Here is a 23,179-nt window from a genome sequence, read left to right as displayed (position 1 = left end):
GTGTATGTGTGTATGTGTGTGTGTGAACTTGCTCACGCGCACTATCCACGTGCATCCGTATCCCTCTCCCGCCATCATGTACGCGCTCCGCAGGCACTGAAGCTGACCATTGAGGACCAATCAAAGGCCGTCTGTCGCGATTACGCAGCGAGACTCCAACCAAAGGAGTGACGTCGTGTTGTTTTTGAGTGTGTGGGTGTGTGTGTAGCGTGTGTAGTGTTGTTGTACGTTATGTGTGCAGTCTGTGTGTTTAGTGAAGATGCAAGCATGTCTCCGTCTATCTGGTTGCGGATCTTCTCTTCTTTCCGAATGCTGAAATGCAGTCGAGCGCTCCCACTCTGGCCTGCGCACATGCCATCACAATAAAACCCTATTCTTCAACTTGATCATGGTCCGTTTCATTGCGACAACTTACAGCCAACAAACAAACACAATTCCTGCCTCGAAGGAAACACTGACACAGATTTATGAGTTCAAACACCTGGCACAGCTATCCTCTTCTTGAAAAGCTGTCTCTTTCTCTCCGCCTACATGGTTGCTTGAGTACGCGTACACGAGTCGGTTACAAGCCACCCGCTTCTCCTCTCCCTCTGCATCACCACCACCACCACCACCACCACCACCACCACCACCACCACCACCACCACCACCACCACCACCACCACCACTACCACCACTATCAATCATCTACTTGGGCGAGTGCATGCCCAGCCGTGTGCCGTGCAACAGCGCCGCGCGCTTCTGCATCGTCTCCTCTCGTCCGTGCTCCAGCAGCTTCACCTGTGTGCGGTGGAACGTAGGACACGCACATTGTGTGTGTGTGTGTGTGTGAGCGCCACGTATTGGCAACCAACCATGCAACAATCAACCCCTCTACTTTCTCCCCTGGCCTGCCCTGCCCTGCCCTCGCGCTCGCTCTGTTCCTCACCAGTTCGTTGAGGACGATGATGACTGCGACCCAGAGCAGACACAGCGCAACAGTCGTGCCCGGGATCTGGTGCTCAACAACAGCAAACAGCAGGCAACCAAATCGCGTTGCGCACTAAGTTAGCAAGCGTGCCACCACACCAACTATAGCAACAAGACACCACAACATGACACTATGCCACGAAGCAGTGCACGGACCCCACATGACCCTCATCCTTCCTCTCCCCTTCATCATACGCCCGCGCGATCAAAACACGATCACAACGCGACCACCACGTCTTGGTTGCACACGTTGGCAATGGAGTACGGGGCGATGCCAGCGCCGTTTGTGGCGACAGCGACGTGCACGGCGACAAAGGCGGACTGGAGACCAACAGCAGCTCCGATGGTCGCGAACCACAACCTGTTGGTGCGTGTGCAATACCGCATGAACAAGAGAGCGCCGGGATGTGTGAGAGAGATTGCGTGTGCGTGTGTGTGTGCGCGTGTGTGCGTGTGTGTGTGTGCATGAGTGTGTGTGTGTATGTGTGTGTGCATGTGTGTGTGTGTGTGTGCGTGCGTGTGTGTGCATGTGTGTGTGCGTGTGTGTATGTATGTGTGTGTAGGTGTAGGTGTACTGGGGACCTGGCAGCGACATGCGAAGAAATCGAACAGCGGCGTGAGCTCACCAGTTTTTCAGCGGCGAAAACTTCCAGAGCGGCAGCGTGCGATGATGCGATCTGACGGCAAAACAGGCGGCAGACGACACCACCAAGTCAATGAGCACAACAAGGACAAACAAGCAAACAAACAAATAAACAAATAAACAAACACACACACACACACAAACAAACAAATAAACAAATCAACAAATAAATATAAACAAACAGCACACACACACACCCGACGGAGACGAATGCGACGTAGACGACAAACAGCCAGCCCGCAAGCCCTTGTGCCAGCGCAAGGCCCTGCGTGGACACACGGAAGTCAGACAAGTCAGGTAAGCCAGGTGTTGGGAGCAACCATGGAACACGCGAGTGACAGAGGCAAACGTGCACACGCTGTATGCAATGCAACACAAGGTAGGACGCCACGAACTACGCAAGCACACGCAGCGCACAGCACGGCACCTGGTAGCGGTCAGTCGCCCATCCGTGCCAGGTGTGCCGGGTGTGTGCGGTGTGTGTGCTGGTGTTTGACGGCTGAGCGAGGACGTTGCAGCTCCCGGCGTCGCGTTCACACAGCGCGTGCAAGATGGCCGCAAAGGCGAGCACACACACGACAGCAGAGGGCAGCCATCTGATGTGTGTCCGGAGGGGACATGTTGCACGCACGTGAGCTTGGCGCAGCACAACGCAAGCAACATGGCATATCACCACGGGCACACAACATATGCAACGCAGCGCGGAAAGAGAGTGTGCATGCAAGGTGCATGTGTGCGCGCGCATGTAAGTGTGATTGACCTGATGATGTAGTAGCGGAGGAAGCGGGGCATATCCATGCGATACGCAAAGAGCGGGCCCGTGTACAGTCGCATCAGACCTGACACGCACACACGCACGCACACGCACACGCACGCACGCACACGCACGCACGCACGCACGCACGCACGCACACGTGTACAGGAGCAGGAGGTGAGCATGGGGGCGTGTGAAGGATGTGTAATGCTATGGGATGAACACTGTGGCAAGAAGTGGTAGACGGCGGCATGTGCATGCGTGCTGTGCGCGTGTGATGAATGACATCACTCACGTTTCTCAGGCCGGGATTGGAGGAAGGAGATGGACATGAGGGGAAGAATGACCAGCACAAACCACATCACCTGGCGAGAGGGAAACGCAGATACGGTGAATGCGTGACAATGACAACACACATGTGCACATAAGCATGGAATAAACAGACGAAGCAGACGCATGCACACATGCACACATGCACACACAACAAAAAAACACGCAACACGACACGAAATACACAACACAAAACACACCACACGTAACAAACACGAAACACGAAACACGAAACAAGCACACACGGCACCCGACCTGCAATGGACTGAACACCGGTGGCAGCTGGGAGAGGTGGCTCAGCACGAGCGCGGCGGTGAGCGTGAGCGTGGACATGAGGAGGACAACAAAGCTCTGGCGCATGTTGAACGTGAGCCTCCTCGCCTCTGCAATGAGGTTGGTCACGCTGATCGGGGAGTCACGGGCCATGCGCAGGGAGCACGGCAGCGTCTGCAGGTCACTGGCAAACGCCTCTGCCGACATGGGCTGGATGCGACGGGACTGTGTGCGGGGCGAGTGCGACATGTCACACGGCAGTCGTGAGAGCGGCCACGTGCACGCAAACGTCCGCTCTGGGTCGATGGCGATGCTGACATCGCTGTGGGCGTAACAGCTGATGTGACTTGGGTTCAGTGAGCTCCCGAGACATGCAACCACCTGACAAGTCGAGGAACAACAACCAAACATGCCGTCAGCGGCCGTGTATATGTGTGTATGTGTGTGTGTGGGAGTGTGTGTGGGAGAGAGAGAGAGAGAGTGTGTGTGTGTGTGTGTGTGTGTGTGCGTGTGTGTGTGTACACGTGGATGGGTGACTTCTCTCCTGCCGCCATCAATCTCTTGCCCCCCCCTTTCCACAACCGCACCACCACCGCACCATGTCGTTTTCGTGGTAGATGTCGATCATCTCGCTGATCCCGGCTGGTGAGCACTCGGAGAACAGCGGCACCAGCAGCGGCACATTGTCCACCTCCTGCAAACTCAACATCCGTGAGAGCCATTTGTGTGTGTGTGTGTGTGTGTGTGTGTGTGTGTGTGTGTGTGTGTGTGTGTGTGTGTGCATGCAGGCACCAGCACGTCTCACGTCAATGTGTGGGCGAATGGCGTTGATGCCGCGTGGTAGACGGGCGCGGTTGTCGTGATAGACCTCTCCACCCTGCATGCAAAACAGGCGAGCACGAGACGATGAATGGGGCAATGCACATGAACCATGTGTGCGTGTGAGCGCGTGAACATGTGTGCGTGTGAACATGTGTGCGTGTGAGCTTGCATATGTTGGTTTGAGGCCATGTGTGCATGTGTACGTGTACACGTACGTAGCCGTCGTCGGCGAGGGAGATGAAGCAGTTCCAGCCGGTCTCAAGGCCCATCGCCTCTGCAAACACTTTGCTCCGCACTTCATTCTCCTGCGAAAAGTGCACAAACCGGATACCTGCGCAGCACAGCGGAGTGGTGAGCGCAAGTGTGTGTGTGTGTGTGTGTGTGTGTGTGTGTGTGTGTGTGTGTGTGCGTATATATATATATATATATGTGTGTGTGTGTGTGTGGGGGGGTGTGTGTGTGTGTGTGTGTGTGTGCGTGTGTGTGTGTGCAACACGACACGACAACACGAACCGGCCTGGTCGAGGTCTTGAATCATCTTTTGAATGTCGGGAGCAACCGTGTCGCGCATCACAATCATGCCCAGGAAGATCTGATCCTGGTGAAGACTGCATGCATGACGCGCAGGACAGCAGCGGAGTTGGAAGCAAGGCAGAAGAAGATTTAAGAGGAGGGGGGAGGAGAAGGAGGATAGACGTGAATTGGTGTTTGCATGCAAGCAAACACAAAAAAAAAGCACAAAACAATAAACAACAGCACATCACGTGTTTGTGAGGGAGTGTGACAGCAGCTGTGCAAACGATTTTCGCACTTGTGGAGGTGGCGCTGGTTGCTGAACCGCGGGAGCATCTGCTGTTGGGCCGTCACGGTATCTGAACGCACGCATCGGTATGCAGTGATGTGTGTTGTGAGGCGAGCAATAAAGGCACGTGCAGGTGCTACAGCTACGACAAACAAGTTAATGCGTGTGGGTTGTTGTTGTTGTTTATGTGCTGTTGGTGTCTGCGTGCTGTTTGATTGTCTGCGTGCTGTTGTTGTTCAGTGCTCACCGGCCATTGTTGCTCTCCGGACGAGTGTGGACCGCGAGATGGAATGCGCAGACGCATTGGAGTCAACTGCACACACACACACACACACACACACACAGCGATTGGGAGGAGTGGGAAGCGGTAAGGGGTGAGAACGTGAGGATAAACAGATGTGTGGACGACAAGTGGGTGCGATAGGCAGGAAGGTGCAGTGATGTGACAATGTGATGAAGTTGTAGGTGAACCGCAGACCAAGGCCCAGCCGAGGTCCAGTGACTCTCGCGCCAACACAATTGAACACATCACATCACGCATTCGATCGACCCACTTGAGGTCTTTGCTGTTGGTGTTGCAAATGTTGCTGTGCGCGCTGGTGCTGATTTCTCCTTTCGCATCTTCAGCTTTGCAATCACGGACGCCCGCGCTTGCCTGACACATGTGAATAGTGGAAGCAGTGGCGATGGCGTGAGCGAAAATGAGGGCGCACGACGCGCAGAACGCGCACGGAGGCAATCAAGCACCTGAGCTCACGCAGGCACACCCACTCTCTCACGTGGATTCTCACTTGATTGGATCGCCGCTTGCAAACGTGGAGGAGCGGTCGCTGGCTTCGCTCGTTGTCTCTGCCCGGTGCATCAGGCTGCTCGAGGGAACATCTGCACACACACACACACACACGCACGCACGCACGCACGCACGCACACACGCACGCACGCACGCACACACACGCACGCACGCACGCACGCACGCACGCACGCACCAGCAAAGGTAAAAAATGGTGCGAAGATGGTGGGAAGATTGTGCCAAAAACACAGCGTTAACATGAGCACGACGACGTCAGCGTGCACCTGCATTCACCAACAAAACCACACGAAGCTTTCTTTCACACACATGCACATGCGCACACCTTTGTGGCGGAAGAGTGCTGATGCTTGCATGTACTTGGTGGAGAATTTGCCGACGAGCACGCCCTGGGGAGGAACAGGGCGGTACGAGAGCGCATACACCGCAGCGTCGTCGCTGTGGTGCTGATAGAACTTCATGCACTTGTCCCTGTATTGGGGGGGGGGAGGTGGCATGATGCACGCACCCACACAAACACACACGCACGCACACATGCGGAGGGGGGAAGGGAAATAAGGATGTGAGCAACGGTGAGGAGGGTGGTCAAGTGTGATGGCAGAGGGATTGCAGTGCATGTGGATCGAGAATGGTCCTAGATTGCATCAAGGCATCGCAGCAATCTGTACGCACTTTTCCTCTTCCGTCAAGTCCAGCACTTCCTTCCCATTCCAGAAGAGCGTGCAGTGCTGCAGCACCTGCAGTACCATCCACCACCAGCACCAGGCATATGAAGCATGAGTGGCATCATAGCTGCTTGTGTGCAAACCCATGGCTCACAGTCAATAGAGGCTCAATTCAGTACCATGGATGCAGTGGTGTCGAAACACACAGGCTGGCACGTGTGACCGCGTGCTCACGTGTGCTCTCACATGTATGTCTGTGTGTCTGTGTGTCTGTGTGTCTGTGTCTGTCTGTGTCTGTGTGCGTATGTCCATACGCCGTTGTAACCACGCCACTGCCATACCATGGAGGGTGAGCCTGACGCGAGGAGGAGAGCGGTGCGGCTGCGCTTGTCGCGCACGAGCGTGGACATCATGTGCGGAATCGGCACGTGGCCGGCAGCAATCAGGTCCTTCGACGTCAGCTCGCTGGCGAGGGGAGTGAAGGCGCGCAGAGCGTGTTGTGTGAGAAAGAGAGCGTGTGTGAATGTGTTTGAGGAAGAGTGTGTGACTGTGACTGTGAAGGGTTGGATGCTGCCAAAATCTGCGACAGCGCAAAGCACAGCGACGAGCGGGCGGCACCTTGCTGAGACTATGCTTGGGCGCGTGTGCCTTCGCTCTTCCTCATCGCGCCTGTTTGCACACTGCCGCTTAAACTCCTCGGGATCGAAGATGGCGAAGCGAGACGAGAGGGAAAAGTGGGCAAACGCGGACGTGCTGAACCCAATGCAGTGTGCTACGCGGCACATGCACACCTGCGCCGCCGTGGCGCTGCGGGTGCTGCTCAGCTGGAAATGGCTCACGTGTGTCCCCTTGCACTCCCCGTCAATCGCTGCGTGTGTGTGTGTGTGTGTGTGTGTGTGTGTGTGTGTGTGTGTGTGTGTGTGTGTGTGTGTGTGTGCGGAGGAGGAGGAGGAGGAGGAGGAGGAGACACAGTGGGGAATGAGTGCGTGCTTGATGCAGCCCAGGAAGAAAGAGAGCGTTTGCGGTGTGCGCTCGTCAAAACGCGCGTGTTCATCACAACTCACAACGCACACATCACACACACACAACCAACACACAGTGCACAGCTTCCCCATTCGTGCCACCACCACCACCACCACCACCACCACCACCACCACCACCACCACCACCACCACCACCACCACCACCACCACCACCAGCAGCAGCAGCAGCAGCAGCAGCTGCCATACCGGCAAGGTGGGCTGAGAAATCGCGACCGTGGCCGGGCACGAGGCAGTGGGTGTTGAGCATGACACCAAGGCCGATGGGCTTGAGGTTTGGCTGGAGATCAAGCCTGCTCTCCTCAAAGAACACATTTCGGATCACGCTGGATGTTGGCGGCGTCTCCTGTCGCAAATTCACCACCTAATAGTCATGGAACCACGGTAGTGGGGTGTCAGTGGGTTGGATATGAAGCAGTGGATGTGCGTGTGTGTGTGTGCGTGTCTGTTTGTGTGTGTGTGTGTGTGTCTGTGTCTGTGTGTGTGTGTCTGTCTGTCTGTTCGTGTGTGTGTGTGTGCGTGTGTGCGGAGGATTGCAGACGTGCAAGAAGGGCCAGCATTGCACTCTTCTTCAGCGGCTCTTCTACATCCACAAGTGGTGTCACTCACACACACACACACACACACATATCTGCGCCGGTCCCTTCATGCACCTCGGGCACGGCGCGGTGCTTGTGGGAGAGGGACGGGAGCGGTAATTCTTGCGGATCATCAGCGAGAGACACGGAATCCGGTGACGCAGGCTCCGTTGGCACCCACTCGCCCTCGTCACCATCGTCATCGGTGTTGTTGTTGTTGTTGTTGTTGTTGTTGTTGTTGTTGTTGTTGTTGTTGTTGTTGTTGTTGTTGTTGTTGTTGTTGTTGTTGTTGTTGTTGTTGTTGTTGTTGTTGTTGTTGTTGTTGGTGTTGTTGTTGTTGTTCCCTTCGTCTTGATTGCTTGCCTCAAGCGCTGATGACGATGGTCGTGCTGGTGCGGGTGTTGGCGTGGTCTGCGCGCTTCCTTCCCTTGGCCTTTCTCCGTCACTGACACCAATATTACCACCGTCACCGCCATCATCACGATCGGGCTTTGCTTCTCCATCACCTCCTGTCTGTTCCTGTTGTGCCGTCGTTGGTTCTTCGCTCTCTTCCGTCTCCTTGAAGAAGAACAGCTTCGACGGGTCTGGTATTGAGTACGACAATATCCCTTGCTTGTCCACAAACACCACATTCGTCAGGCTGCCCAGCGCCACCACGTTGCTCGAGATGCGGGCAATGCGCGTGTTGTTCCCGCGAAGCAGCGTCTTGAAGAACCGCCACACGAGCCAGCGCGGCGTGTCGAACGGCAGCTCTTGATGTGGGGGTGGTGGGGGTGGATGAGATGGTTGTGGCGGTGGTTGAAGAGTGGTGAAGTGAGGACGACAAGAAACGCACGGGAAATGGGAGAAACGCACAAACGCTTGCTCGCAAACACACACACACAAACACACACACTCACACGTATACACACACACCCCACACACAACGAAGCGGCAGCACATGCACACGAGCTCTCGTGTGTATGCCCTCTTCTCTCACTTCCTTCACGCTTTCGGTGTGGATGGCTCGCACCTTCCGTTGCGTCTGCTTCCTCGTCATCATCAAGGAAGAACGAACTGCCGAGAACATCTGGTGATGACGATCGCGACGATGTCGATGACGATGACGATGAGGACGCTGATGATGAGCCATCGCCACCACTGGTACCGGCGCCACCCATATCATCATCGTCGTCATCATCATCATCGTTCGCATGACCACGCCGACTGCGACGACCACGCTGGTGGTGGTGGTGGTCGTGGTGATGCGCTGGCTTCAGAGGAGCGCTGCCATCACGGCTGGCAGCCATGCTGTTGGACTGGCGAGCCTCAACAGACGGGTGCGAGCTCACAACAATCGCACGCAGGCGAGCCGTCACAAAGCTGGCGGTGTGTGTGTGTGTGTGTGTGTGTGTGTGTGTGTGTGTGTGTGAGCGTGTGCGTATGTGTGAGCGTGTGCGCATGTGTGTGTGTGTGCATGTGCCGAGGAGGAGGGGAAAGGAAGGGACGTGCAATGAAGTCAGTGAAGCATCCTTGTCACATGCAGAAAGAAGTGGAGGAGAACAGTTTTGAGACACATCACATTGCGCTTACTGGTTGATGCAGATCCACAGAGCGGGAAACGACGTCGGCAGCAGCGGCGTGATGATCAGCGTTGGTAGCACAAGACACATTTCCAACCACGTGCCTTGGTCTGAGGTGTTTTCGGGTGGGAGGATGCGGTATCAGGGGAGGGCAGGACCGAATAGTGGAATGACATGGAACAGGTGCATGTGCAGAAAAGCTGGAGTGTACGACATGGGTTTGGGCAAAAATGCAGGTGACACACAAGCACACACAATACACACACACATACACACATACACACACACAAGCACACACGCACACATACACACACACACACACACCGCCATCAAGGACGGTGATCTTGATGATGCTGACGATGAGCATGAGGAAGAAGAGGAGAAAAGCGAATCTGCGCACGCGGCGCATGACGTGGTTTCGGGCGTTGTAGAGCCATCCACGGTCCCGCTGGTACAGCAGCGAGCGGATGGAGGACAAGTCCTCCGGAAGCGGCGTCCGCTCAACTAGAAACACACCCATCCTTGCAGACGGGCAGAAGCGAAGGGTTTGAGGACAGGGAAGTGATGTCATGGGAACCAAGTCGTGAGTTGAACAGTCACACGGGCACACATGCACCCGTGAGCACAAATTCACGACCGAATACTTGTACGTGCAACGCACCCATTTCCACAGGAGCCTGCACACTCCACCAACCAAACACCCACTCAAACCAACCAACCAAACACCCACCCAAACCAACCAACCAAACACCCACCCAAACCAACCAACCAAACACCCACGCAATCAAGGCAAAGCAGCTCGGTTGTCTCACTTGTGGACGCGGTCGGCAACAGAGGAGCAGAGAGCTTCCGCCGGCACCACCTCCCCACGCTTCAGCACCAAGTCATTGTCTGCCTCAGACATGGGACTCCCGCGCCCATGCGCATCGTCGTGGTTGTCGCTGCCAGTGCTTGGGGGACGGGTGCCAGCTGCACTGCTCTCGGAGACACGCGTAAGGCGGCGCTGCTGGTGCTGCTGCACTTGCGGTGGCGGCCGCGTTGTGTGTGTTCGGGACCGCGGTCGGGGCGCGGGCGTTGCTGCTGCAGATGTTGGTGGCGTGGTGTCCAGTGCTGCCGCCTCTGCAATGGCAGCGAGAGACGGCTGGCGGGAGGGCGGTGCGCTCGACATGTGCACGTCCGACACGGGGCTGACGCGGGAGCCGGAGATGTGGCGGCGAGTGGTGATGTGGTGGATGTGATTGTCATCGACGACGGCCTGTCCGCTCAGCAGCCGCTCCACAGCCTCAACCTCCTCCTTCGTGCACAGCCTGTGTGTGTGTGTGTGAATATATGTGTGTGTGTGTGTGTGAATATATGTGTGTGTGCATATGAGTGTGTGTGCATATGAGTGTGTGTGTGTGAGTGTGTGTGTGTGTGAATGTGTGTGTGTGAATGTGAATGTGTGTGTGAATGTACGTGGTGCACACTCGGTCGTGAACCAGCACTGGCAGCAGCACTAGCAACAGCTTCGTCCCTCTCCATCATCTGCGCCCCAAACCCCCCCCGCCCTCTCTCTCTTCCAAACCACAGCGGCGTCCGCACCTGACATCTGCAGGCACTCGGTCGCCTGCAGCGAGAAGAATGACGTCCTGTTCCACCAGCAGCGTGGAGGGCACGCCAGCCACCGCCTTGATGCGGGCAAGAGGTCGGCACAGCAGGTGGTTGAAGCGAGCGTGAATAAGAGAAGTAGTGATGGGTGGTGTGCACAGAAAGGGAGTGGAAGAGTACACAGCAGGCACGCACACACGCACATATGTTCACGTGTGCTGATATGCACACACATACACGGATTTGTGTAAGTGCAGAGAGTTCACTGACACACACGCACACACAGCCACACACACAGCCACACACACACAGCCACACACACACACACACACGCACACACGCACACACGCACACACACACAACCATGTGCAGAGCGCTCGACTCACGCCGTCGCGAATGCAGCGGACATATGGACAGGAGGCAGATGGGTGGAACTCATCCACATCCGTATAATGAAGTGGCGGTAGTGTCCACGACCCAGGCAGGCTCGCGTACCGCTGCAGGCTGTTGTGGTGTTTGAGAAAGGTGAGCGAGAGAGGAAGGGGGGAGATAAGACTTACGAGGGGATGAGCAGTACCTGGACGTCAGTGAGGCAAAACAAGCAGTTGCCAGTGTCACACCACATGCGAGCAGTGACAGGGTGAACGCACATGTGCTCGAGGCAGCGTGCCAGCTCTGTGCTGCGCAATACGGATTCTCTGCGCACGAACCACTGCACATGCGACATTGTCAAGAGCACAATGCAAACGCCAGTGGGGCAGATCAGCAACAACAGTCGTGTATGTATCTGTGTGTGTGTATGTGGTGTGTGGTGTGTGTGTGTATTGTTGTGTGTATTGTTGTGTGTATTGTTGTGTGTATTGTTGTGTGTGTGTGTGTATTGTTGTGTGTGTGTATTGTTGTGTGTATTGTTGTGTGTGTGTGTGTGTGCGAGGCAGTGCGTTGTCCTCACCAAGTTGAACACCGAACACACGAGCAACAGTATGGACCAGACAGCCACTGTGGCAATGCCATAATGCTCTGGATACGCAGGAAGGGTGGCCCTGTTTCACAAAAGCACGGGGTACGTGCGTGCGAGAGTGAAAGGGCATCGCAAATGGATGGGTGCAAGTGACGCGAGCGCCAGAGTCAGTGATCACGACAGAGCCGTCGAACGAGGACACGCACGCGTACACGCATCCATGGCAGTGCAAGCATACGTGTATGCAATGCCGGGGATGGCGCAGATTGCGACGACGAGGAAGCACGCCGCTGATGAGAGCCGATCCAGCACGAACGGCGCCCCTGCATCACCGCAGTACCGCAGCACCAGGCACGTTTGTTCAGTGGAGCATGAGAGACATACGCACGCACATTGACACGTTGACACACATTGACACACGCATGCACACATACACACATACACACATACACACACACGGACACACACACACACATACACACACACACCTACACACACACACAGACACACACACACACATACACACACATACACACACACACACACACACAATAGGCAGCAGTACGTATTGAGCGGGGTTCAAGCCACCGCGGTATCCATTTTCTCGATGCAGCCGGCGTGGCCTGCTGCCACGTGGCAAGCACGTCCCGGGCCGCCTGTTGAAAGGGACAACAACGTGCACACACGTGCGTCAGTTGTGGTGGTGGGGGGCGACAGCGAGCAGGGCAGTGGATGCAGGCATGCGACAAGATCACCATCCACTCGCTTGCCTGAAACAGCCGCTCGTAAGCCACGCCGCTGTCCATGATGGTCCTGTGTCACACGGCGGGAAAAATTCAAAAAGGTGAAATGCGCGCCATGTGTGTGCTGTGTGTGTGTGTGTGTGCTGTGTGTGTGTGTGTGTGTGTGAGTGTGTGTGTGTGTGTGTCGTCGTGTGTGTGTGTGTGTGTGTGTGTGTGTGTCGTCGTGTGTGTGTGTGTCGTGTGTGTGTGTGTGTGTGTGTGTGTGTGTGTGTGTGTGTGTGTGTGTGTGTCTTGTCTCTTTGTGTCTGTGTATCGCCCCCTGGCTTGCCTGATTTGCTTGCTTGTTTAATGGCTTTCCAACCATCCACTGATGCACCAATGTATTGCCACCTCGACTGTTGAGAGACATCGTCTAATGGAGAAATACCCAAACAGAACATGGCACAACACAACTTAGCAGACACAAATGGATCACCACGCCACAAGGCAGCAGCGCGTAATTGACTTGCCTCGGCAACTTTTGTTGTTTTGCTTCGCATACATGTGTTTAGACGTACACGGCTCCAGCCGACATACATATGCCTGTTCAGAGTACCTCTCTTACACATCTATCAGCTGTCTCGCTTGCTCTAGTTTCATTGCTTGCGCACATCACATACGCGAATAGCCGCATGTATTCCTATTGTCAGGGTCAAAGTCCTGACGGCAAGGGACAGGCAGCCCACACCCAGCAACGAACAAACGAACAAACAAACAAACAAACAAGCAAGAAACAAGCAAGCAAGCAAACAAACAAACAAACAAACACAATCAGAGCCTGGGTGTGCCGGCCACCCAGACTTGGTACGGGAGCATGTTGCGCATGCGATGGGGCTCGCGCGAGACGTCGTGTTCCACAATGGTGAGGTCGGCTGCGTATCCGGGCGCCAGCCACCCGCGCGTGTCCTCACAACGGCCAGCGTACGCCGCCCCGCGCGTGTACAGGTGCAGCGCCTCTGTGAACGAGAGCCGCTCCTCGGGCTTGAACACACGCGCGCCGTCACCATCACCACCATCACCAACAGCCTCGTGGCCGCCGTTGCGGTACATGGCGTCGTACATGCCGCGGAACGGGTTGACGGTCTCCACAGGCGTGTCGCTCCCCCCCGCACAGGGGATGCCGCGCATAAGCAGCGTCCTCCACACATACGCGTGGGTGAGGAGCGCTGGCGGCAGGCGCTTCATCACCCACGCCGCGTCTGTGACCACGAAGCTGGGCTGGATGTTTGCGACGACCTGCAGCTGCGCCATTGCGTCAACCACGTCCTGCCGCAGGACCTGGCAGTGGGTGAGGATGGGACGGTGCTCCCGGCCGAGCCCGCACTCTGCAAACGCAGACACAACCTTGTGGGCAGCATCGTCGCCAATGGCGTGCACCTGGTTTGAACGTGTGTGTGTGTGTGTGCGGGAAGGGGATGGGCTTGGACAAGCGAGTCAGGACACAGACAGACAGGCAGGCAGACAGACAGACAGACAGACAGACATACAGGGACAGACAGAGAGGCAGACAGACCCACCACACCAGCCATACCGCACCGCCCAAACACACGCACCTCGAGTTGAAAGCCGCTGCGCGTTGCGCGGGAAAACATGGTTTCGAGCGTGGGCTGGGTGTAGTTGAGGATGCCCTTCGTGGCGCGGTGGTGCTTGCAGCGATACGGAAGGCTGAGGGCAGCCGTGTTGGCGCCGAGGCTGCCGTCTGCAAAGACCTGCACATGCATAGGCGTGAAGCAGATGGAAGCGTGGAAGGTGTGGTGATGATAAACAGCGACTGATGAGAGACAGCCAGAGACAAAACAGAGAGAGCAGATACACAAGCCACAATCAGCAGCCATCCGTTCTGTGATTCAACACACACACATACACACAGGCACAGACACACAGACATAGACGGACAGACAGACAGGCACAGACACACAGACATAGACGGACAGACAGACAGGCACACAGGCAGATACACACATAGACAGACACACACACACACAGACACTCACACACACATAGACACTCACACACACACATAGACATAGACACAGACACAGGACCTTGACGCGTTCACAGCGGAGCATGTCGTCTGAGGTTGCCGTTGGACGTTCTGGTGCATCGGCGTGGGTGTGCAGCTCATCATAAGGAATGGTCAGGTGCACGCGTACCTGCAGTTGGCCTTCAGCGTGCAGCGCGGTGTACACGTCCCACGCATGCGCGTCATTCGGCTGCACGGCGGTGAGGCCGACGCGCAGGCACTGCTGCAGACCACGCACGATGCGAGCGCGGCGCTGCTCAAACGTGGCCGTTTTCCGCAGCATGTCCTCCACGTGGTAGCCTACAAACAGCCCACCACTTTCTCTGATTCAACACACACACACATACACACAGGCACAGACACACAGACATAGACGGACAGACAGACAGGCACACACACAGACAGATACACACATAGACAGACACACACACACGCACACACAGACACGCACACACACACATAGACAGACAGACACACACACAGACACTCACACACACATAGACACTCACACACACACATAGACATAGACACAGACACAGGACCTTGACGCGTTCACAGCGGAGCATGTCGTCTGAGGTTGCCGTTGGACGTTCTGGTGCATCGGCGTGGGTGTGCAGCTCATCATAAGGAATGGTCAGGTGCACGCGTACCTGCAGTTGGCCTTCAGCGTGCAGCGCGGTGTACACGTCCCACGCATGCGCGTCATTCGGCTGCACGGCGGTGAGGCCGACGCGCAGGCACTGCTGCAGACCACGCACGATGCGAGCGCGGCGCTGCTCAAACGTGGCCGTTTTCCGCAGCATGTCCTCCACGTGGTAGCACATGTGCTCGCGCAGCATACCCGTGGCCAGCCCGTCCTCCTCGCTGTACCCGACCAGGTCGTCTGCTGCCTCCGCCGATGATGGGGTGATGCCCGGTGGGAGGATGTCCATGATGCTGGCTGGGCGCTCCAGGGGCACTCCACACTTTTGCAGGGCCAGCGTGTTACCGACGCCAACGTGCACGCACACGCGGAACGCGAAGACGGGGTGCTCCGTGCTCACATCGTCCAGCTCTTGCCTGGTCAAGGGGCGTCCTTCGGCAAGCTTCTCGTGGTCCCAGTCGTAGCCGATGCACCACGTGCCCGCGGGCTTTCTGCGGACGCCCTCGCGCAGGGCCTGTTGAACCTCTGCAATGGACCGGCAGTGTGCCAGGTCGATCCGTTCCGCGCGCTCGCCAAGAATGCTCACGTGCAGGTGCGCATCCTGCAACCCAGGCAGGACGGTGCGTCCTTCCAGGTCCACAACCTTCCACTGTGCCGCTTGCTGCGGCTGTGCTTCAGCGTCAGTAACACCCTCTGCCTTGGCAACGTTCTCGTGGGCCTGCGTCACCAGCTTCTCCCGGCCTTGTCCCCTGATCATGGTGTGCAGCGTTCCAGCTGCAGCGTGCAGCTTCACCCGCTCTGCCCACTGCTTGCCCAGTTCTTCCGCAGCCGCTTTGCCCTCAGTCTCTCCGCCATCGCCTGCCCAAACTACATCTGCAATGACATTGTTCACAAGCACCAGCGTTCCTCTTCTCGTGCCTGCCGTGGCCCAGTCCCACAACCGTCCATTCACCAGCACGTGCACCAACATCATCACGAGCTGTTGTGCTCGTGTCTTGACAGTGGCCCAACAGCGCTTCTTCTTCGTTCTTGCTTGCCCTTGTTGCCTTACCCTTGTTGTTGGTGGCAGTCCTGAAAACTGGCGGAAGATGTAACAAAACATCTGCGGCACGCCGCGCATTCTCACCACCAACGCCTCCTCAGCACTCGATTGGTTGTGGGGGAGGAGGAGGAACAAGTCCGTCGTGCTTGGTTGGTTGCTGGTGCCTGCAAGCGATGTGCGTTGCTGTGAATGAGCATTGTGACAATTAATTGACGTACAACACCAGCAGTGGGGGCGAAGACAACAGCGACAGGAACTTGGAACGAACTCGCCGGTCGGGTTGATGCCTTGATTCACACACACGCACACACAACCCCACACCCGCAGTCATTTTCCTCTCTCCAGCACACAAGCAGCAAAACGCAGCGCTGTCACAGCACCCGAGCGACCACAGCAGCGCTGATACCCGTTATTGAGAGCCACGCAGACACAGACGTAGGCAGACACACACACGCCATCAACATCTACACACATACACATACACACACACACATACACACACACACACACATACACATACACAGACGCAGACGCCATCAACATCCACACACACACACACAGACGCAGACGCAGACGCAGACAAGCACACTGACAAACAGAGAGACACACACGCCATCAACACCGCACGAGGCATGGCCACGACGTTGCGCGCTGCAGCGGCGTTGGTCGTTCTCGCCTGCGCCCTGTGTGTGACGCATGCTGCCATCTTGCCGCCGTCATCCTGTGAGCACGACGGTGCCCTCCTTACACGCCTTGTGTACGAAGATCGCCCTCGTGGTGGCGCGTACTCGAACAGCACCCAGCGATCGGGGCCCCTGACCGTGACCTTGATGGACATCGACAGCAACACGTACGGTGGAGAGGGCTCCTGTGTCTGCCCTGCCCTGAGCGGATCACGCCTCATTGTGGCTGCTGCCCAGAATCGCGCATGCTAGTCCTGCACCTTGGTGCGTACGCCTCGCATATGCACCGTCTCAACCTCACACGTATCGTTCCCCCCCCCAATGCCACAGGGCAATCTTGACCCTGGTGTTGCGCGACCACAACCACATCCTGCACCGCGAAGCAAACACGCGCGCCACGCTGCACCCAGACATTGTTTGGCTCAGCGGCTTTGAAGGTGTGTGTGTGTGTGTGCATGTGTGTGTGTGTGTGTGTGGTGTGTGTGTGTGTGTGCTTCGTTGCTTGCCATTAATGAGCTCATTGGACCCGTGAATATGCCATCCAATGTAATTTGTGTGCACGCTATCCTCCGTCACAAGACGAAAACTCACGTGCACGTACAAGCCAAGCCCCAAACACACGCACACACACACACACAATCACTCGCTTACTCACTCGCTTACACACACACACACAATCACCACTTAAACGCACTTGCAGCAAGCGACCCCGAAGACTCACATGCGCGTGTGTCGCTGTCGTGGGAGGCGGGCCGCGTCACGGGCTGGGCTCGCGTCGGTGCAGACCGATACTCCATTGAACCGCCCATCCGCCCAGCAACACCCGCAGCAAACGGAGACAGGGGTGTGCTCGCGTGTGTTACGCACGTGCATGACATCGCGTTTCAGCCCATGTCCCTGGCACACCCCCACACGGCAGACATTGCACAGACCAATATCAGCACCGGCCCCGGCACTCCACCGAGCGACGAAGGCAACGGCGGCGAACGCGCACGGCAGCGCCGCGAGGGCCCACCGTCACCAGACCACACCATCTGCAGCGTATACGTGGACTACGACGTGAACTTCCTGCGGGCGTGGGGCGGCGACTGCTGGCCCGACGAGGACACCGACCTGTGCACCGCCCGACAGTTTGCACAGACGGAGGCGCGAATTGTCGACATTCTGCACCTCGTTGATGGCGTGTACGACGACAACCGCAACTTTGGTGGCAGCCCCATCTCGTTCCAAATCCGAGGCATCTTCTACACGGGCGGGGCGGTTGGTTTGCCGCAGGGGGACAGCGCCGCCGAAGACCCAAACACCATCCTGAGGTCATACCAGGAGTGGTTGGCAGAGGGGGCTGCAGCAGGGGCCACGAAGCGCGTCCGTGGCGCTGGCGAGCCGACGTCGCAACAGGTGTGCCTGAACCACTTCTTCACGCACACGGATGCGGGCGGCACGCTTGGTGTTGCCAGTCGCGGCTCCACAGACGAACGCACGGCCGGCGGTATCTGCTCATACACCATCTTCACCAACAGCGGAAAGTGAGTTTCCCCGCGCGCGAGCGTGTGTGTGTTTGAATGTATGTGAATGTATGTGGGGATGTGTGTGAATGTATGTGGGGATGTGTGTATACGTGTGTGTATGTTCGTGTGCATGTGCATGTGTGTGCATGTGCATGTGCATGTGCATGTGCATGTGCATGAGTGTGTGCGCAGACAATGACCCGCTAGTCATTTTCTGATGTGGAGTGTGACACACCATCCCACACCCCCTCCACTGCATGTTTCTGCTCACCACACTGCATCCAACTCCAACCGGTCCAATCTCTCCATCCATCCCCCATCCACTAACTGCTGCAGGCCGTATGTCGTCAACACGGGGTTCTCGACCACGCGTTCCGCCGGCGCCGTCCCGCTCATGCAGACGGTGCTGGTCACTGCGCACGAGATTGGCCACAACGCGGGGGCAGTCCACGACTGTTGCAGCACCGTCCTGTGTGGTGGTGGGCGCATCCCTTCCTGCTCCTCCACGCCTGGGTCGCACCGCTGCTACCCGTCTGACGCGCAGGGGGGCCCCTATGTCATGTTCCCGGAGATCACCAACGACCTGCAGGCAGACAACGCATATCTCTTCTCGCCCTGCTCCAAGGAAGACATCACGGCGGTTGTGGCCGCCAAGGGCAGCTGCTTCCTCCAGCCAGACCCGTGCCGGTTTGGCGGCGCGTGCTGCAATGCGGATGGTACGCTTCGCCCCAAGGGCACCCTGTGCAGGGGCGCTGACCCGACCACCCCGTGTCTTGACGAGCAGCGGTGCGATGGTGAGACTGCCGAGTGCCCGCGTGGTGAGCCGCTCCCGGATGGCACCTCGTGCGACCTTGTTGATGGCGCCGACACAACCCGCGCCGTCTGCTTTCAGGGCACGTGCTCGCACATCCACGAGGCGTTTTGCCGCATGGCGTTAGGCCTCGCTGGGTGCTCCCTGCGCAACTACCCATGCGTGCGCGCGTGTGCCAACGACAACGGCTGCTACCCGTACTCTGGCCAGTGCGGCACATCGTCAACGCTGGTGTGGGATGCGGACGCACCCTGCGAGCGCGCACCAGCAACCACTCCATGCATCACGCCCGCAGACGAACAGGGCATGGTGAGTGCGGGAGTAGAAACGGAGATATGCGGGAAGGTGTTTTGATGTGAATGCGTACGCGTCCGTGTGTGTGTGTGTGTGTGAAGTTGTTGCAGGACGTGATGGTGTTGCATATTTGCTTGGGTTTGTGTAGTCACCACACCTCAGGTTACGTTACCACCCCAAACTCTCTCACACAAAGAGCACAAACTCACACACACACACACACACACACACACACACACACACACACACACACACACACACACACACACACCCTTTTCTCCACCTGCCATCTCCAAACTTCAGTGCACGGAGCAGGGCGCGTGTGATGCGTGTGGGCCGGGCGGCTGCGGCGGTTCCAGCGGCAACAGCGACGCCGTGTACTGCGAATGGCAGCAGGATGCAGCCTTCACCGCATGCTCGGCTCCCTGTGGCGGCGGTACGCGCGAGCGTGGATGGTCGTGCCGCTGCACAGACGGGACGCAGGGCGACCAATTGTGCGTGGGTGACGAGCCAGCAGCAGACGTGGAGGCGTGCAATGCAGACGCGTGTCCGACGGACTGCACATGCACGTCGTGGTCGTCCTGGTCAGCGTGCTCTGCCTCGTGCAACGGCGGCCAGCAGACCCGCACGCGCGTGTGCTCGGAGCCGCAGCAGGCTGGCGGCGCGACGTGTGCAGAGCTTGGGTTGGACGACGCAGAGACGAGGACGTGTAATGAGGACCCGTGTCCTGTGGACTGCGAGTGCAACAACTGGTCTGGCTGGTCAGACTGCAGCGTGTCGTGCGGTGAAGGCGGCATTGAGACGCGCTCGCGCACATGCACGGACGCGCAGCACGGCGGTGCCACGTGCCAGGACCTCAACCTCGCTCCAATCCAGACGCGCTCGTGCGAGGATGTCACGCCATGCCCCGAGGACTGCATGTGTGGCCAGTGGTCGTCGTGGTCAGATTGCTCCACCACATGCGGCGAGGGCATCACCACGTCCACGCGCACGTGTGTTGAGGAGCGATTCGGCGGCAGGTCGTGCGCGCAGCTTGGGCTCTCCGACACGCGCACGCAGCCGTGCCTGCAGGCATCGTGCCCCGTCCCGTGCGACCCTGCCGTGGGCTGCGCAACCGCTGACGCATGCCTGGTTCCTGCGTCGTCGTCGTCGTCATCCTCATCATCATCATCATCATCATCAGCATCGTCAGCGAGCAACAATGATACGGGGACGGTTCGTGTTGGCGAGTGCAACGGCGATGGCACGTGTCAGCTGCTGCCTGTCGCGGACGGCACCACGTGCACCAGCGACGAAACAGATGTTGCTGCCGGCACGGTGACGCAGTGCTGGTTTGGCGTGTGCTCCGTAACGCGGCGTGACTGCCTGGAATCGGGGTGGTCCGACTGGAGCAAGTGCAGCCAGTGCACCCGCACGCGCCAGCGGTCCATCATGCATGAGCGCATGGGCAACGGCAGCCGGTGTGGCGCCCTCTCAGTCACGGAGGAGTGCTGCGGCGTCGAGGTTGACATCAGACTCAACACCACGCGGGCCGGCATCGCTGGCGTTGCCGCGGCCTCGGACGCCTCCTTCCAGTCGACCGTGCTCACCGCCATGCGCACTGTCGTGGACCCGTCCATCTTCATCGCGTCGTTTGCGCGTGCCGCCGCTGACACCAGCCAGGCAGCGAGCGGCAGTGGCAGCAGTTCTTCTGCCCGAAGGAGGCGAGAGGTCGCATCAGACACGCGCGCGTACCGGGCTGTGGTTGCATCATCATCCGTGAAGGACAGCAAGCTGGCGACGGCGGTGACAGAGGCTGCGGCTGCACTGTCGAGCCAGCTGGCAGCAGACGTGAGCGTCGTTGGTGTGGTGACGAGCGGGTCCACCTCCTCCAACGGCAGCGGAGCATCCACGGGCGCCATTATCGGCGGTGTTGTTGCAGGCGTGCTCGTGTTCGCCATTCTCGTGGCCATCATCTTGTACCGCAGGCGTGACAGCAACCGTAGCAGCAGCGGCAGCAGTAGTGCTGGCGGTGCAAGCAAAGGGTGGAAGAGCATGAACCAAGGCGGGCAGAAGCGTGCGCCGTCACGTCCAGCTGCACGTGGCGTGCACACCCCGGCCACCATCCAAACAATGACCACGTACGACAACAGCGCGTTCACCGGCGGCGCATACTCTGCGGCCACCACTACCGCCAATGCACATGGGCCTGCACCGGCACCACGACCAAACCCGCTCGTGTCAGCGATGGGCAGCAGCGACGCCGTCAACACGTCCAAGCACACGGGTGCCGCCAAGCACGCACCTGCTCGCCCAGCCCCTGTGCGCCCGGCACCAGCACCAACAACAAGAACAACAACAGCAGCACCAACAACAGCAGCAGCACGAACAGCACCAACATTGTCAGCGCGCGGGCCGGCGAAACCGACACCTGTGGCGGCCCCACGATCGCCCCGTCGCCAGGCCCAGGCCCAGGCCCAGGCTGCTATGGTGCCGTCGTCAGCAGCAAGGGCGGGCGGCGGTGGCGAGGAGACGTCGGGTGGCGAGAGGTACCGTGCCACGGCCGCATACATGGCCGAGCACGAAGGCGCCATGTCACTGCGGGACGGCGACGTGGTTGTGGTCACGGACAAGAGCAACGCGGATTGGTGGTATGCGACGTGCAGCGATGGGCGCGCTGGCTACATCCCGGCCACGTATGTCACTCCCCTGGCAGATGGGGGCGGACGCACGCGGCGCCCCTCTGTTCGCCTGGCTGAGGTGACGACTGCAGAGTCGGTTGTGGACGACGACGACGACGATGACGTGCACTCGTACGACAACGTGGAGGGAGGCGATGCTGCGTCTGCTACCACTGTCGAACACACCACGCAGGCCGGACAGGCATATCAGGTCTCGTGCATGTACGATTGGACAGCGACCAACAGCGAGGAGCTGACGGTCGCGCGCGGCACAATCCTGACGGTTGAGGGCGAGGAGGGTGGCTGGCTGCACTGCCGCCGCGGTGCTGAGCGAGGGCTGGTGCCCGGCAACTATGTGCGTCGCATCTCACCCGCCAAATCCGGCGGTGCTGCCGCTGGCGGGCGCCCAGCTGCTCCACCACCGAAGCACGGCAAGCTCGTGTTCAAGAGCGGTGGCGATCGCGATGCCCCGCGCCCATCGAAGCCATCACGGCCCGCACGTCGGCCAAGTCGGGGTGAGAGGCCGATACAAGGCAAGCCAAGCAAGCCAGCGAGGCCTGCAGCGGCGGTGGCAACAACTTCACCCGCTACACACGCCGCCCAGCGTGACGCACCAGCAAGGCCGTCGTCGCGGCCCAGCGCACCGACAGCTGGCGCCTCCCAACCAAAGGCACGCCCGCCCAAGCCAACAAAGCCAACAAAGCCAGCCATGGCCGCAACCACCCATCCACAACAACAACAACAGCACCAGCACCACCAGCAACAGGAGCGGCAGCGGCACCAGCAGGCATCGTCCCGACCAGGAGCAAGGCCAAAGCCGAAGCCGAAGCCAAAGCCGAAACCGAAGCCACCTGGTGCTGGCCGCGTGTGACGTGACGTGCTTGCTTGCTTGTGCCTTAGTTTCCTTTTGTGTTACATTGCTTGTTGCCATTACTTGAT

The 23,179-nt window shown here is 58.2% G+C and overlaps 5 protein-coding genes across 5 annotated transcripts in view; 2 read left to right on the top strand and 3 right to left on the bottom strand.

Annotated features, from left to right (window-relative positions):
• PTSG_07782 (uncharacterized protein) overlaps window positions 1–171 on the top strand; it is a gene marked incomplete at both ends in the record, with an annotated part of 3,949 nt that extends 3,778 nt beyond the window's left edge. The window contains one exon of the mRNA XM_004991527.1: window positions 94–171. Within this exon, the coding sequence (XP_004991584.1) occupies window positions 94–171 (78 nt within the window). The remainder of the gene's footprint in view (window positions 1–93) is intronic.
• Window positions 172–687: 516 nt separating this feature from the next.
• On the bottom strand, window positions 688–7,818 carry PTSG_07781 (uncharacterized protein; the record flags this gene model as incomplete). The annotated part of the gene is made up of 23 exons (XM_004991526.1): window positions 688–780; window positions 929–994; window positions 1,219–1,330; window positions 1,596–1,646; window positions 1,810–1,877; window positions 2,040–2,208; window positions 2,373–2,451; window positions 2,662–2,731; window positions 2,952–3,350; window positions 3,568–3,663; window positions 3,775–3,837; window positions 3,860–4,122; window positions 4,305–4,399; window positions 4,603–4,663; window positions 4,841–4,906; window positions 5,148–5,248; window positions 5,385–5,475; window positions 5,727–5,872; window positions 6,074–6,138; window positions 6,408–6,531; window positions 6,685–6,934; window positions 7,296–7,470; window positions 7,732–7,818. The coding sequence occupies 23 exons, from the start codon at window positions 7,816–7,818 to the stop codon at window positions 688–690; spliced, it is 2,790 nt and encodes a 929-aa protein (XP_004991583.1).
• A 65-nt stretch (window positions 7,819–7,883) lies between these two features.
• On the bottom strand, window positions 7,884–12,630 carry PTSG_12636 (uncharacterized protein; the record flags this gene model as incomplete). Its single annotated transcript, XM_004991525.1, has 13 exons — window positions 12,565–12,630; window positions 12,360–12,450; window positions 12,033–12,117; window positions 11,786–11,876; window positions 11,484–11,545; window positions 11,220–11,337; window positions 10,828–10,913; window positions 10,059–10,553; window positions 9,571–9,767; window positions 9,257–9,356; window positions 8,697–9,046; window positions 8,146–8,436; window positions 7,884–8,047 (listed from the first exon to the last, which is right to left on the bottom strand). The coding sequence occupies exons 1-13, from the start codon at window positions 12,598–12,600 to the stop codon at window positions 7,884–7,886; spliced, it is 2,166 nt and encodes a 721-aa protein (XP_004991582.1). The 5' UTR covers window positions 12,601–12,630.
• A 628-nt stretch (window positions 12,631–13,258) lies between these two features.
• PTSG_07778 (uncharacterized protein) lies at window positions 13,259–16,362 on the bottom strand (the record flags this gene model as incomplete). The annotated part of the gene is made up of 3 exons (XM_004991524.1): window positions 13,259–13,953; window positions 14,130–14,285; window positions 15,142–16,362. The coding sequence occupies 3 exons, from the start codon at window positions 16,360–16,362 to the stop codon at window positions 13,348–13,350; spliced, it is 1,983 nt and encodes a 660-aa protein (XP_004991581.1). The 3' UTR covers window positions 13,259–13,347.
• A 554-nt stretch (window positions 16,363–16,916) lies between these two features.
• PTSG_07777 (adamts family protein 2) lies at window positions 16,917–23,111 on the top strand (the record flags this gene model as incomplete). The annotated part of the gene is made up of 5 exons (XM_004991523.1): window positions 16,917–17,134; window positions 17,298–17,404; window positions 17,668–18,493; window positions 18,812–19,595; window positions 19,884–23,111. The coding sequence occupies 5 exons, from the start codon at window positions 16,917–16,919 to the stop codon at window positions 23,109–23,111; spliced, it is 5,163 nt and encodes a 1,720-aa protein (XP_004991580.1).
• Between the last annotated feature and the right edge of the window lie 68 nt (window positions 23,112–23,179).

This window comes from Salpingoeca rosetta (assembly GCF_000188695.1).
Source record: "Salpingoeca rosetta unplaced genomic scaffold supercont1.19, whole genome shotgun sequence".
Classification (NCBI taxonomy): Eukaryota; class Choanoflagellata; order Craspedida; family Salpingoecidae; genus Salpingoeca; species Salpingoeca rosetta.
This window is presented reverse-complemented; position numbering and strand designations above follow the sequence as displayed.